Source organism: Eptesicus fuscus, chromosome 23 (assembly GCF_027574615.1).
Source record: "Eptesicus fuscus isolate TK198812 chromosome 23, DD_ASM_mEF_20220401, whole genome shotgun sequence".
Taxonomy (NCBI): Eukaryota; Metazoa; Chordata; class Mammalia; order Chiroptera; family Vespertilionidae; genus Eptesicus; species Eptesicus fuscus.
The window spans coordinates 3145071-3160704 of NC_072495.1; the positions used below are offsets into that span (position 1 = coordinate 3145071).

General features: G+C 64.4%; 1 protein-coding gene across 2 annotated transcripts in view; it reads left to right on the forward strand.

Annotated features, from left to right (window-relative positions):
- Positions 1–14570, forward strand: part of FAM222A (family with sequence similarity 222 member A) — a 48613-nt gene extending 34043 nt beyond the window's left edge. The window contains exon 2 of one of the 2 annotated variants that reach the window (XR_008555263.1): positions 3001–3472. Coding sequence is in view for 1 of the 2 variants with exons in the window: in XM_054712520.1 (XP_054568495.1) it covers positions 12978–14242 (1265 nt within the window). In the remaining variant the exon portion in view is untranslated. Of the gene's footprint in view, positions 1–3000; positions 3473–12977 lie in introns of those variants that run through there. The other variant, XM_054712520.1, reaches the window with a different exon arrangement.
- Positions 14571–15634: the final 1064 nt, after the last annotated feature.

Below are 15634 nucleotides of genomic sequence, written 5' to 3' on the forward strand. Positions count from 1 at the left end.
ATCTCTCTTCTGATGGGAAGTGCTTTGCCAGCCACTACTTCACTTATCTGCCGCCTTTCCTCGCTTTTCTCGTGTGTCCTCCCCCCCCCCCAGGTCCTGTGCTGGGCCGCTTTGACGAGCCGTCTCTGGAGGAGTGGGTTCCCTCAGCCCAGCGTCCCCCCAGCTGCCTCAGAGCAAGCAGGTCCCACCTGTGCCGAGACTGTGTGGTCTCTCCGCGCTCCTTTGCTCTTCGGAACCCAGCGGGGCAGCTCTGCCAGCGGACGCACCCCTAGTGTCACTGCTGCAAAGACGGGGTGTCCCTCACATTTGGGAAGTGCGGGCTCTGAAATCTCTGGCCACACACCTTCCCTGGCTTCCTCCCTAGCCCCACTTATCTCCACTGGGCACCCTCCCCTCTGCTTTCTGTTTGTTCAGGGGGTTAGCTCTCTCCTGGTTTTGTCAATGTCGGAATTGGTGTTTTCATCCCATGTTGCTGTCAGGGTACCCCAGGAAGAGAAGGGGGTGCCCTCTGGCGGAGTGCTTTCAGGAAAGGGGTTTAGAGAACTGGCTGTCTGCCTCATCAAACAGAACAATGACAGGTAACCTGGGAGGCCTTCAGCTTCGAGGAAATGTGTTTTCCACGCACGCACGCCCCCTTCGCTCCTGTGGCCTCCAGGGGGCGCAGTCATTGCCGTTTATGAAGTTGTGGTTGTCCGTGCACCCAGTTCAGAGCAGAGCACTAACAGTCAACATCGCTCTGCTCCCCAGCACACCAGTGACCGCAGCTTCCCAGGCGCCCTGCAGCCCTGGCCGAGGCGCCATCCCCTGCACCGAGGCTGCGGGTTCGATTCCTCGTCAGGGCGTGTATGTTCCTCTCACAGTGATGTCTGTCCCTTTCTCTAAAAGCCAATAGAAACATATCCTTGGGTGAGGATTTAAAGAAAAAATGCCCTCCTGAGAAACACGCATGGTGAGGGGCAGTAATACTTCTTCCATAAACATTCCCCCTGTGCTCTCAGCTCCGGGCCGGTTTCCTCACCAATACTCGCCTATCTTCGGATTGCTCCCCGCCCGACGGGAAGGCTCCTCACCCTCCTAACGGCTGCGGCTGCGCAAGCAGAGAGCGGAGCAGCTGCCGCCCCCTGTCGGTGGACACGGAGGCTGTTCCCGTCCCTCGCTGTGGGGAACAGTGTTGTAATGAACACCTCTGTGTGTGTCTGCGCAAAAAATTACCCCAGGACGGACTTGCTAGCTCACAGGATCTGTGCACTTTGACCTTTGATGCTACTGTCCCGCTGCCAGGGTTCCTGCCTCGCCCTCTGCTGGAGGCAGGGACGGGCATGATGACCTGACCTGGCGCCTTCCTGCTCCGCGGCCTAACGAGGGAGGCCAGGAGGGCGCCTGCTTCCCCTGCATCTCTGCACTTGTTGGCCAAGGCGCTGACTCGGCCGCAATGGAAGCGCACAGGAGCGGGAGGCGGGGAGGGAGGTCAGCCATTGAACCGGGCGCCCTGCGCCAGGCAGGCCCGCGCAGCTGGCAGGGGAGGTCCCTGCCCTTTCCTCCCGGGCAGTCAGGCCCCAGGTTTCAGGACGGGGCCAGGTGGGTCAGCGTGTTGGGCCTGGGTTCCTCCTGCTGTAAAGTCCAGGGTCAGACCAGATGGACCTAAGAGGCCGTCCAGCTCTGACCATCTGTGAGGACAATGTCAGAAGCCCAGGGAGGGGAAGACATGGCCCAGCCTGAGGCCCCGCCTCCCTCCTCTTCCTGTAAAATGGGGTCAGAGCAGCCGAACTCCTCAGGGCTGCACAGGAACGGCCACCACAGAGCCCTGAACATGACTAGCAAACCAGCAATGGCCGCAGCTCACCGCCAGGATCTGAGGTCAGGCAGGCGGAGGAGCGGCAGGGCCGGGCCGGCTCTGTGGCCAGGAGTGTGGGTCATGGCCTGTCCCAGGTGGTGGGAGAAAGTGACCTGGGAAAGAAGAAAGGAGAAGTGTCGGGGAGGGAGATGTTCCCCCCACTCCCCTCACCCCGGCCTCAGCTCCCGGCGTCCCTGGGTTCCACAGGCACCTGCTCACCCCGGACACCTGCTCAGGACCCACTGATAAATACTTGACCTTCTCATCATGGTGTTGATTCATAAACTTTGAGTCCTGTCATGTGCTGCTAAAAGTACGGGCTGTGCAGAGAGCTTCGGAGAGGCACGTGGGGGCAGGGTGGTACTCGGGGACCTGCCATCCAAGCAGGGGGGAGCTGAGGCCACGCCCCCAGGACACTCTGCCACACCTCGTGTGAGCCATGCCGCCTCTGCACCGCAGGCTGCGCCTCTGTGGGTGAGGGTAGGTGCCCGCTCTGCCCTCCCCCCCGAAGAGCCCGCAGGGCACAGGCTTTGAGATCACAATGGTCCGGGGGTCAGATTCTGGCTGTGCCCTGCCTGGGTCGTGGGCATGGTCTCAGGCAAGTGAGTAACTGGCCATCTCGGGGCCTGGTGGCAACTCAAACACTTTGCCCCCACCCCCAGATGGTGGGAGACCCCTCCCCACACCCATACCCACAAGGGGACAAGAGCTTCCCGACCCCTCTCCCCGAGCAGCTTCGAAGGGCTTGCTAACCCCAGCTCAGGGAGCGCCCTTCTCCCCACTGCCAGGCCTCGCCCGCCCTCCACGGCGACCCTGACCCTGTCCTTGACCCTGACAGGCTGCAGCCGCTGCCCCGTGAGCATTCCTGCAGGTGCAGCCGCTTCCACTCGCACTAATAAAATACGGAAGAAACAAAGCAATTTAAAATCCCAATAGCATTAAAAACAAACCTCTGGTCAGGCAGCAGATGCAATTATGCAGCCTGGGGGTGGAGGGCAGGCCTGGGCCCCTGCCGTGGGGACGCTGGGAGAGGACAGGGGAGAGGACAGAGGTCGGAAACGCAGGGCAGGGCCGATGGCGTCAGCCCCCTCCCCATTAACAAATGCAAACTAGGCAGGCAGGCAACTCCCTCATCTGCTACAGCGTCCAACCACCATCCGCCACAGGACGCCCGAGGGGTGATGACATCCGAGGATGACAGAGACCCGTCACTGCCTCCATCCACACTGCAGAGTCCTGGCCAGCTCAGTAAGACAGGGAACATAAATACCAAGTCACAAGGATCAGCAAGAAGTGAAACTAGCTGCATAGAAACCCCAAGAGAATAAGAATTCAGCAAGATCGCAAAGATAAGACCAACGTACAGCTAAACTGTCTTCCTCGACAGAAGTTGGCCAACGTTTCCTGTAAAGAGCTTGGGTCTCACTGTAACCACAGCGTCCGAGCTGGCCCAGCCCCAGGGACAGGAAGGGGCGTGGCTGTGTGCCAATAAAACTTTATTTACAAAAGCAGGCAGCAGGCCAGAGTTGCACGCTCTACACCTGTAACAAAGCCTTGAAACATAAATCTTACACAGAGATGCTAGCACAGTTTCTTGGAAGCGGCGTCCCGTGTACGGTAACACGTGCCGTTCCATCCCCCGTAAAGGTGGCCTGTCGTCGGGCTTTTTCCCTTCGCGTCATGTTTTCAAGGCTCATCCGTGTTGAATGTGCACATGTATGTTCATGCACGTGTCGGCACGTCACTTCTGGTGACTGCCAGCTAGTCCCCCATTGTCTGGACGTGCGATGTTTTATCATCCGTTTATCAGCTGGTGGGCATTAGGCTGTTCCCACGTTGGGGGCCATTATGACGAATGCTGCTGCGGACATCCAGGTACACGTCTGTGGAGACGCATGCTTTCATTTCTCTTGCGCGTGCTCCTAGGAGTGGGATTGCCGGGTCACATGGGAGGTCTGTGCCAAACTGGTTTCCCAGGCAGCTGCCCCACGTGACATTCCACCAGCGATTCCGAGGGTTCCGGTCTCCACGTCTTCACCAAAACGCACCTCTCTCTCACTCCAGCGCCCGGGGGCGAGCGGGGGCATCTCCCTGGTTTTCGTTTCCAGTGGCGAAGGATAATACTCAGCACCTTCGTATAACTTTTTGAAGAAATGTCCTTTTGGACACTTAACAATACTTTTGGACCACAGTTGACTGCAGGCAACTCAAACCTCAGAAAGCAGAGCTGCCGATGCGGGGCTCGTGCGGGGCGAGCTGAGCCCTCGCGTGCTGCAGCGAAGCGACGGCGGATCTCCCCCTCGGGCGGACGGCCTGGCAGACAGGGGGACACACACGTAGGAAGAGACAGGTTGGACCGCATTGAACGCTGGGCTCAGCAAAACGTACGTGAAAACGTGAAGATGAGCCAGCGTGTGAGCGGGTGTCGGCTGTTCTTTATAACGGACCCGTACCCACAACCGAGCGTGGCTGTGGCTGCGGAGAGAGGCAGGTGGGGGGGCAGGGAGCCGGTGGGTGGGGCGGAGGAGAGCGGGAGACACTCAGTGGGAGGGCGGGTAGGTGAGCCGACCAGCATGGCGTGGGTGAAGACAGGAGGGGTATAAAGGAGGGAGAGATGAGGAGCAGGGCCAAAGGCAAAGAGCCGCCAGGAAGACGGGCGGGCAGCTCTGCAGCCGTGAGCAGGGACAGACCCCGGGGCCTGGGCACAGCGAGAGAATGAGGAGTGGGCTCGCAGTCAGCTCCCAGGCAGGGAGCAGGTGAGAGAAACTGAGGCACGGGTGAGGGGCAGGGAAATGGGCCTCCAGGGACACAGTGGCCACCCCAGAGCTCCAGCCTGGGGGTGTGGGTACCCGTGTGTGCCGGGAGCAGCTGCTGGTGTTTATGTGCAGGAAGCCCTGCGTGCCTGAGCGCGTGTGAGAGCTTCCTCACACGTGTGCACACACAGAGTAAGAGGCTCTGCTGTGCCAGGGACAGCCGCGGCCCGGCACTGCCTCGTCGGCCCAGCCAGCCAGCCCTTCCCCTGCACCATTATGTACCCAGCCTTCCGACAGGCGTCCTTGCATTTCTCACCACTCTGCCCCTTAGGGGAACGGAGGCCAGGAAGCTGGCTCACTTCCCTGAGGCCCCAGCTGGTAACTGGGGTACCTGGGTCCACACCTGACTCTGATATCAAAGACCCTCGGGCTGCCCCGGGCCAGTGGGCTGGGGCAGACCCAGTGGTTGGCAGCCACCCTGCCCCTTGTCCTCCCCAGGAGGCTGGTGTCTGGGCCCGACGAGGCGGTGCCGGGCCGTGGCTGTCACGGGCACAGCAGAGGAGCACCTGGCCCCGCCCTCCTGGGCGGCCTCATTAGGGATTCTCCGGGCGCCACAGCTAATTAGTGTCCCGTTAACTGAGCGTGCAGGAGGCTGCCACCTCCAAGGGCAGAGCGTCAGCTGCCAGGGGAATGCAGCCGAGGCAGCTCCTCCCTGTGGGCGGGCCAGGCCCTGTGCCCAGGGGTACCCCTGGGTACCTCTCCCCCCTCAACACAGCTCACACCCACTGTGACTTCCTGAGCCTTAAAGGAGGAGGCCCTAGCTGGTTTGGCTCAGTGTCTAGCCAGTGATGGGCAACCTTTTGAGCTTGGTGTGTCAGACTTCGCCAAAAAACTGAGCATAACTCGGGTAGTGTGTCACTTTGAGGAAAAAACTAACTCCAAGACTCTAGTCGCAAATGTTTCATCCTCAGGAGCAGCAAATGTTTCATCCTCGGCATGCGGCCACGTGTCATCAGAAATGGCTAGGCGTGTCAGTGCTGACACGCGTGTCATAGGTTCGCCATCACTGGTCTAGAGCGTCAGCCTGTGGACTCAAGGATCCTGGGTTAGATTCCGTCAAGGGCACATGCCCGGGTTGTGGGCTCGGTCCCCAGTAGGGGGCGTGCAGGAGGCAGCCAATCAATGATTCCTTCTCATCATTGATGTTTCTATCTCTTTCTCCCTCTCCCTTCCTCTCTGAAATCAATAAAAATACATTAAAAGAAAAAGGCAGAAGGGAAAGCTGCGGCAGCAGGACAAATGGCATCTGCTGAACACCTGCTCTGTGCCGGCACACTGCACTTCTCCCTCCATTCCTGTGGCAGGGCCACTGTTCACACCCAGTGTGTGGTCGCTGAGGGAACAGCCTCTCCAGGGGGGTGCCCAGCGGGGCAGGAAGGACCCGCGTTGGGCAGCACAGTAACTGAGGGATGCGGTACATCCACGGCTGGTGCCTGGGTCCCCACAGAGAACCCTGTGTGGGGACCAGGAGTTCTGGGCTGGCGTCGGGGCCCTGCCCCACCCACCACCTCCGCCTGCCCGATGAGCAGGGACCACGGCCTCACAGTGCAGAGCCTCCACCCCTCCCCTTACAGATGGAGGCAGGGTCCCCCACAGCACGGGGTAATGCTGGGTGTAGCCGCTGCAGCCGCGTCCCAGCTGCTCCCCTCTGGGGTCCACAGCAGAGCGCCCCTCCACCCCCCCGCCCCCCTCAGCCTCCCGGAGGCAGGGAGCCAGGCCTGCTCCTGTCTCCCTGCGGCAACATCCAATCTCACTCAAAGGGCTGCTTTTCATTGGCTTCACTTCCTCGTTAATGACGCCGCCTACTTAACACCCAGGACATTAACTTCGGAGTGATGACTGGCCGCACCCTGCCAGCCTGTTAAATTTCCCTACGAGGCTTAGATGGGGGCCGTGGCGGGCGGGGCGGGGCGGGGTGCCCAGTGCACAGGGTGGGCGCCTGGGTTTCTGCACACGGAGCCCAGGCTCTCTCTGGCGGCTGCCCTGTGGCCTCCTGGAGGCCTTGGAACAGGGCATCCACGGGATCCTGCACCGACCTTCACGCACCCATCCTCTCCCATCTGCACATCATCTCACGAGTCAGCGTCCCACCTCAGTCCCTTTCCTGCAAGCGCCTTCTGGCTCGTTCCCTGCCCAATCTGTCCTCCAGGGGGCAGCAAAATCGTGGGGATTTGCATTCGCAACCCCTGCTTGATACCCTGTTCCTTGAATGTCCAACTTCCTCCTGAAACCCAGGGCCCATCTCCCAAGGATGCCACAGAGACTGCAGAAGGGCAAGCAGAGGGAGGCTGTGGGCAGGAGAGGAGGCACAGGGAGGGAGGCTGTGGGCAGTAGAGGAGGCCCAGGGAGGGAGGCTGTGGGCAGGAGAGGAGGCCCAGGGCGGGAGGCTGTGGGCAGGGGAGGAGGCACAGGGAGGGAGGCTGTGGGCAGGAGAGGAGGCCCAGGGCGGGAGGCTGTGGGCAGGGGAGGAGGCACAGGGGAGGAGGCACAGGGAGGGTGCAGAGGGAGGGCCGAGCCAGGTGGCTGGGGCGTGAATGCACCCTGAGCAGCTCTGAGTTCACTCAGACCAGCCTTGGAAGGTTGCAGAGAGAGGCCCCGGGGGCGTGAGGTGCGGGTACAGAGGATTGCCTGCCCAGGACAGCGCTGCCAGGAGGGGCCCAGGAAACCCTGGCGGGTGTGGGTGGAGGGAGGCTTTGGAAGGCAGCTCTCCATGGCCGCCTCCGGCGGGGCCCTCCCAGGACTAACTCTCCTGGGTGTCGCGACGCAGTGAGCGGGGCTCCCAGGCTGGAGGGTAACACTGGCCACAGCCTCGCTGTCCGTTCAGCACGGCATCCCTGAGCACCTACGACGTGTCGGGGACACGGCAGGGAGCCCAGGCCGGGGATGGACAGCCCACGCAGTCAGATTCGGTGCCGGTGGTGACGAAGCCCAGGCCGTGGGACTCGGGGGTCCCCTCGCCATGGGGCCCCTCCCCTGCCCCGCAGTCACCCCACGACCGCTGCCCCTTCTCTCCACTGCTTGGGAGCCGCCGCGGACAGCTGGCTCTGCGGCACCTTCACGGGAGGCCTTTTCCTGTGTCGTTGCGTTTGCCAAAACAAGGCCGCACAGGGACTAACACAGGTGGCTGGGCCCACCTCCGGGCCCCCAGCCCTGGCCCACCTCCGGGCCCCCAGCCCTGGCCCACCTCCGGGCCCCCAGCCCTGGCCCACCTCCGGGGCCCCAGCCCTGGCCCACCTCCGGGCCCCCAGCCCTGGGCCCACCTCCGGCCCCCAGCCCTGGCCCCACCTCCGGGCCCCCAGCCCTGGCCCACCTCCGGGCCCCCAGCCCTGGCCCACCTCCAGGGCCCCAGCCCTGGCCCACCTCCGGGCCCCCAGCCCTGGCCCCACCTCCGGGCCCCCAGCCCTGGCCCACCTCCGGGCCCCCAGCCCTGGCCCCACCTCCGGGCCCCCAGCCCTGGCCCCACCTCCGGGCCCCCAGCCCTGGCCCACCTCCGGGTGCCCCAGCCCTGGCCCCACCTCCGGGCCCCCAGCCCTGGCCCACCTCCGGGCCCCCAGCCCTGGCCCACCTCCGGGCCCCCAGCCCTGGCCCACCTCCGGGTGCCCCAGCCCTGGCCCCACCTCCGGGTGCCCCAGCCCTGGCCGCGATGCTCTGGTGGGAAAGGCTGTGTGAGCCGCCGGGCCTCAGGGACACGGTGTGCCGCGGGGCCGCCGCAGCCAGGCCAGGTGTGAGGCAGGCGACTCCGGTGACCCGTGGGCCCACTCCCAGGGCACCGAAGAGGACTGCGCAGGCCCAGCCACGCACGTGTCCAGGCAGGACGGGCTCAGGCTGCCAGCTGGCATCTCTAGGAGCAGAGCAGAAGCCAGGCAGACAGCTGCCTGCCCGCATGGCCTCAGGGGTCGCCTGTCTGAGCCTCAAGGCTGATTAAGATCGTCCTCCTCTCTGGCTCAGTGGATAGGACATCGGTCTGCAGACTGAAGGGTCGTGAGTTCAATTCCGGTCAAGGGCATGTACCTCGGTCACAGGCTCCTCCTGGTCAGGGCACCTGCGGGAGGCAGCCAATGGATGTGTCTCTCACATCGATGTTTCTCTCTGTCTCTCCCGCTCCCTTCCCCTCTGACATCAATGGGAAATGCCCTTGGGTGAGGATTAACAACAGCCCAGACGTCCTTCCTCCTCACTCTGTGGAAGGAGAGGGAGGGCGTCGTGAGTCAGCTGCTCCCGGGGGCTGGCCTTGGGTGCGGAGGGAGCGGTGGGGACACGGGAGGGCAGGACTCGGGAAGCAGACCAGGTCCAAATCCCAGCTCCGCCCTGTGCCGCTGTGTGGCCCTGGGAGTCTCCAAGCTCCCATTCCCTCCTCCGTAAAACGAGGGCCTGTGTTCGTTATCTGTTGCTGTGCAGCAAGTTGCTCCAAAACTTCGTGCTTACAGCATCAGCGCTGTGTAGTAGCTCCCATGCTTCTGTGCACCAGGAATCCAGAGTGGCTTAGCTGGCAGTTCTCCTCGTCTCCGCAAGGCTGCCTCAGAGGTCGGCCGGAGCCGCGGTCATCCGAAAGCCTGACCGGGGCCGGAAGGCCACTTCCAAGAAGGCTCCCAGGCTGGTGCAGGAGGCCTCGGGGCCTCCCCACGGGCTGCTCCAGCGGCCTCCCCCAGAGTGAGTGATCCAAGAGAGAATGAGCCAGGAGGAGGCCGAGTGCCTTTTATGCGCCACCCGGACCCCACACGCCTTCCCCTGCAGGGTGTACAGCTCGGCCGCACTTGGAGTGGGAAGGGACCACAAAGGACATGAAGATCTTGGAGACCGCCTTCCCAACGCCACCACTTGTCTGCTTCCTCACCTGTGGAATGGGGACACTCCCACCTCAGAGCTGCCAGGTGCTCCAGACAAGAGGGGCCGAGAGGAGCTGTGGGCTCGGGCCCAGCATGTGCCACGCACTCCCCCAAGGGCAGCCTCCGCTCTGCCCCCACCATCGGCTCCAGGGAAAGCCAGAGGGACCCGCCCACCGAGGAGCCTGCTGACCTGCAGGGGCCAGATGGGGCCCCTCTTTCAATGAGTGGGAACTGTAACGGGCATTGCGTCCCCGCCCCTTCTGCTTACGGTTTTAAACACCTAATTTATTCCATCCATTAGATAGATTTTGTAGATTTAATCATTTTCACAGTTGGTGGCTCATTGGATACTCAAGATAAACTCCAAATGAAAGTATAATGGTGAGGACAAATGAGTTTTCACACCACAATGGCAGAAACTTGCTTGGGAAGAGAGTTTAAGAGGCACAAAAATACATACAGATATAATTTTTTCCCCGGCAGCTGCTTTTGCTGACTATAGTAGGTTACCACAGTTAATTTCACCAGTTTTGTTCATCTGTAAAATTGCATAAAAGTGACATTTTTGTGCTCATTATAGCAACTGCTGATTTATGGCTGGAAAATGAAGATCTGGTCCCTTTTCTGCGGGCCTCTCAGAGCGTGCTAAGTGCCCATGAAATTGCTTGTATAATGTAGTTTAAATCCAATCCCAGAGAAAGATTCCCCCGTTGGCCAAAATGACATTTCCATTCTCCACACCGAGTTTATTCTAGGCCACTTAGGTGGGGGCCCCAGGCAGGGTCAGGACGGGGCCCCTGGCCGTTCCACCTGTCCGGCCCAGGTCAGGCCAGAGGGACGAGCACACGGCTCCAGCCTCCTCTGGCGCTGCCCGCCTCTCCCCTCCCTGCTGCCCGGCCCTCCCCTCCCCTCCCCTCCCCTGCCCCCCTCCCTGCTGCCCGCCTCTCCCCTTCCTACTGCCCAGCCCTCCCCTCGCCCCCCCTCCCTGCTGCCCTCCTCTCCCCTCCCTACTGCCCAGCCCTCCCCTCCCTGCTGCCCGCCTCTCCCCTTCCTACTGCCCAGCCCCCCCCCCCCCCCCCCCCTGCTGCTCGGCCCTCCCCTCCCCTCCCCTCCCCTCCCTGCTGCTTGGCCCTCCCCTCCCTGCTGCCCGGCCCTCCCCTGCCCCCCTCCCTGCTGCCCGGCCCTCCCCTCCCTGCTGCCCGGCCCTCCCCTCCCCGCTGCCCGGCCCAGCAGGCCCCGTCCTTGCCCCGAGAGAGGGGCAGAGTGGATGGCCTTCCTAACGTGCTGGCTGCCCTGCGCTCCCTGCTTACCCTTCCCTGGCTGCCAGGCCCTGGGGCAGGCCTCTCCCCGCACTGCGACCCTCGGGGCCCTGACCGTTCTCTGTGGGGGGCTGTGCTGTGCATCCTGGATGTGCAGCAGCCCCTCTGCCCACTAGATACCAGTAGCACCCCCTCAGGTTGTGACATGGAATGCAGCTCTAGACCTCACCAGCGTGCCCTGGGGGTAGGAACGCTGTGAGAGCCGCTGCCCTCGGTGAGGAGCGCCCTCTCCGTGCGGTTCCGCCCGAGCACGGCCCGCCCAGGCCCCTGGGCCTCCCTGCACGCTGCTCTGGGCTGCTGCCCTCCGGATTACTTACAGTTCCCACCCACATCTTCCACCTCGTCACCCCCTTCACCACGGCCTTCACTGGGGCGCCCTTTCTTCCAAAAAGCATCTCTGGCCCTAACCGGTTTGGCTCAGTGGATAGAGCGTTGGTCTGCAGACTGAAGGGTCCCGGGTTCAATTCCGGTCAAGGGCATGTGCCTTGGTTGTGGGCACATCCCCAGTGGGGAGTGTGCAGGAGGCAGCTGATCTCTGTTTCTCTCTCATCGATGTTTCTAACTCTCTATCCCTCTCCCTTCCTCTCTGTGAAAAATCAATAAAATGTATTTTCTTAAAAAGCCACCTCTGGAGCCCGGCTGGGTAGGCTCCCCAGCGTCCCCCACTGCCTGCCCTTCCCCCCACAGCATGCATTTGCCCACGTTGGCTGTGGGCCCTGGAGGGGGCCGTGGGGGAGGCTCTGGGAGACGGGACATCTGCCTGCGCACAGCCCCGCCCCTTCCTCCCCGGAAGGCCCCGCCCAGGCACGGGCAGGAACGACCGCGGACAGGAGAGCGCGCGCTTCTGCTATCACTCCACTGCCGGCGACTTGTTAAAGCTCACAGCCACTCTGGGGGCAGTGTTCGCAGCACCCCCATTTTACAGATGTGGAAACTGAGGTGCCGGGAGGTGAAGGCCCCTCCTGAGTCCCCCTGGAGGCACTGGTGGTCCTGGGGGCGCCCACAGCACAGGGAAGGCAGTTTGCCTCTGAAACCTTGTAGGGTCTTCCTCACCCAAGGGCCCAGACAGGTCCCGATCTCCCAGCGCCTACTGTGCGCCTCACCAGCTGCTGGGCCCCTTGCTACAATCGAGGTCACCCTGCAGACCTGGCACGATCTTTACCCCCATTCCACAGGTGGGGAAACTGAGGCTCAGCTTTGCAAGCGACTTACACAGGGCCACACAGCCCTACAGCCAGGCCAGCCAGCTCCAAAGCCCGGGCAGGGTCTTTCCGTCCACCTGGTGCAGGCCCCCTGCCTCAGACAGGGCCCTGGGCAGCACTGAGGAATGTCCTGGGACCGGGAGAGGCTCTGGATGGGAGAAGGGGTCAGCCCACCGCGACCTGCCTCCCCGTGGCGGGGCCAGTTGTGCCCACTGCACACACAGCGCAGTTCACAAAAAAGGCGGCGGCTTCGCAGACGACGGGCCGACTCGGGATGGGGCTGGGCAGCCAGGGCGCAGTGCCCCTCACCCGCCCCCCTCCCACCAGGCCTGTTCACAGACCAACGCCCCGAACCCCCATGTGCCGGGTGAGGAGAGGGAGGGGCAGGCGTGCGCACCCACAGGCACCGTAGCAAAGACAGACGGCACCGGGCGCCTCGGCGTGGAGCCGGGCACTCCTGGGCGCTGCCGGCGGCATGTGCCTGGCACAGGCTCCTGGGCAAACTGTCGGGGCCTTTTCTCCTAAAGCTGAGCATCTGCCTCCCGTGTCCCAGCGGTTCTGCTCGTGGGCATGATCCCCACGGAACTCGCTGAATACCACGCCGGGCCAGAGGGCCACTGAATCAGCCCCAACCTGCCGACGCAGTGCGAGTGCCGCCCGCGCCTCCTCACCGGGACGCACCAGGCGCTGGTCCTCGCAGGGAGCGGACAGGAGGGCCGCTGACCCGGCGGGCTGGCGACTGGGCGGGCCGGGCACTCCGGACACTGGCCACGCCCTGCCCCTGGCCCCAGGCATTGTCACAGGAGCGTGTCTGACTCCTTTCCTTACCGTCCTTGGAGCTTAATAACGCAGAGGAAGGCGGAGCCGGGGCGTGAAGGGAGAGAGGCCCGAGGGAAGGGCCGCCGGCCGTGGGGGCGGCTCCAGGCCTCCGTGTCACCTGCTCAGTGCTCACCTGTGCTTCCCTCTCCTCCCTGTCCCCCCAGGCGAGACGGTGGCCAGCTCCATGCATTCCTCCCGCTACCCGAGCCCGGCCGAGCTCGACGCCTACGCTGAGAAGGTGGCCAACAGCCCGCTGTCCATCAAGATCTTCCCCACCACCATCCGGGTGCCGCAGCACAAGCATCTGGGCCGCACGGTCAACGGCTACGACACGTGCGGCCAGCGCTACAGCCCCTACCCGCAGCACGCCGGCTACCAGGGCCTGCTGGCCGTCGTCAAGGCCGCCGTCTCCTCCAGCGCGGCCGCGCCCGCAGGGCCGGTCAAAGGCGTGCTCAAGAGCGCCGAGGGCAAGCGGACCAAGCTGTCGCCAGCCGTCGTGCAGGTGGGCATCGCGCCCTACCCGGCGCCCAGCACTTTGGGGCCCTTGGCCTACCCCAAGCCTCCGGAGGCGCCCGCCCCGCCACCCGGCCTGCCCACGGCCGCCGCCACGGCCGCCTCCGTCATCCCCCTGCCTGGCCGCGGCCTGGCCCTGCCGCCTTCCAACCTGCCCTCCATCCACAGCATCCTCTACCAGCTCAACCAGCAGTGCCAGGCCCCGGGCGCGGCCCCCGCCGCCTGCCAGGGCGTGGCCGTGCCCCAGCCCAGCCCGGCCAAGCACGGCCCGGTGCCCAGCTTCCCCAGCCTGGCCTACTCGGCCGCCGGCCTGCCCGACTGCCGCAGAGGCGCCGAGCTGGGCCCGGGAAGCACGGCCTTGACGTTGGCCGGAGCCGCCAAGCCGGCCGGGTACGTGGACGGCAGCCTGGACTACCTGCTGTGGCCGCAGAAGCCACCCCCGCCGCCGCCCCAGCCTCTGCGGGCCTACAGCGGCGGCGGCACGGCGGCCAGCAAGTCCCCGGAGGCCTGTGGGGGGCGGGCGTACGAGCGGGCCGGTGGGTCCCCCCTCACCTGCGGCGTGGGGCTGCCGGCGGGCCTCACCGTGGGCCAGTACTTTGCGGCCCCCTGGAACAGCGTGCTGGTGACGCCCACCAGCGACTGCTACCACCCGGCGGCGGCGGCGGCGGAGCTGGGGCCCGGGGGCGCCCGGGAGCTGGCGGGGCCGCCCGCGGAGGCCCTCTCGGGCCTGCCCGGCAGGAGCGCGTGCGGCACGGCGGCCCTGAGCAGCAGCCTGCAGTCGCTGGAGTATCTCATCAACGACCTGCGGCCGCCCTGCATCAAGGAGCAGATGCTGGGCAAGGGCTACGAGACCGTGGCGGTGCCCCGGCTGCTCGACCACCAGCACGCCCACATCCGCCTGCCCGTCTACAGATAAGGCCGCCCGGGCCGCACGGACGATGGACAGGGCGCCGACGGGGAGGCGGGCGGAGGACGGCGGTCGGCGCGCAGGGGCCACTGGTGCCCCCGGGAAGCCGGGCGGGCCGCTGCCGGGTCCGTGGAGGTCTGGCCGGTGACCTGGCTCACCAAGGCCCCTCCCCCCACATCAGCGGCCCCCCAACACGGGGAGGGCCTCCCTGGGTCCACGCTGGCAGAGGGAGGGGAGAGCCACCACCTTCACCGCCAGTGTTCCTCTGGGAGGAGCTCAGGCCAGGGCGGGAGGCAGGAAGAAATGGGGGCTTAGTTCAGGGGGGCTCAGTAGCCCCCAGGGGTCAGACAGCTCCCCCCACAAGCCCCAGGCACCTGGGAGAGCGGCAGAGGGAGTCGGCGGTCCCGCAGGGCCCCCCACCAGCCAACCCAGGTGAATGCCACTCATGGAGGCTCCAGGGACCACCGGCCCCCCTGCCCCTCCTCTAGGCTCTCCTCCCCTCCCCCATTCCTTCCCAACACAGAGAAACCGCCCCCCCTCCCCCTTCCCCACACCCGGGCTCCCGCCCCCCTTCCCTTCTCTCCAGCACGTCCCCCGGGGCTGCTGGGCACAGCTTGGGCCGCGCGCCGCACCGGGCACCTCGTCTGAGGAGACGCCTCTCACACCGGACGTGTGTTTATGAGGCGACCTCCCGAAGCTCGAGGCAGGGGTGCCCTCCCCATTCGCACAAGGGTCTGCCCTGCCCTCCTCGGGTTCTCTCCTGGAGCCAGGGAGGGAGCTGCTGGTTTTATCGGGGAGACCCAGGGCAGCTCCCTTCCTGCCAGGGCCCCCAGGGCCCCCCCACTCCATGGGGTGAGGGAGGCAGCAGGGCCCTCTGCGCCCCGGACGCGGTACTGTATCTCTCCAAGGCCTGTTCGAGCACTAAGTGCATTTACAAATCTCTGAGAATGTTTTTTATACTAAAATTGACCATTATATTCTACTGTGAGCAGTGCCGTCTGCACTGTATTGTTTTAAAAACGAAGAGGAAGAAAAAAAGGAAACGTCTGCTGTGGATTGTTCGGGCTTGTGTTGCGCTTTCTCCTCCCCTTGGGAGTGGAGCATGCCCCCCCCCCCCCCCGCAGGCCAGGACCCTGCCCCGGCGCCGCCCTGTGCTGTCCCTGCCACCCACGCCCCCGGCTCCCAGGTGGACGTGGTCGTTTGCCTTGTCCGCGTCAGCCAGGTGGTCGGGCCGAGACAGAACCCCCCGGGCCGCGGCTCCTTCCCGGAACCGTGCGGAGGGAGGGGTCGGGGTGGCGTCCCCGCTGTGTCACTAAGTCCCTTCCCAGCTCTTCTGTGTCCTACATGGTCCCAGCTTCCATGGGGACACGTGTGGCTGGGGACAGGCCAGGGTGGCTGGGC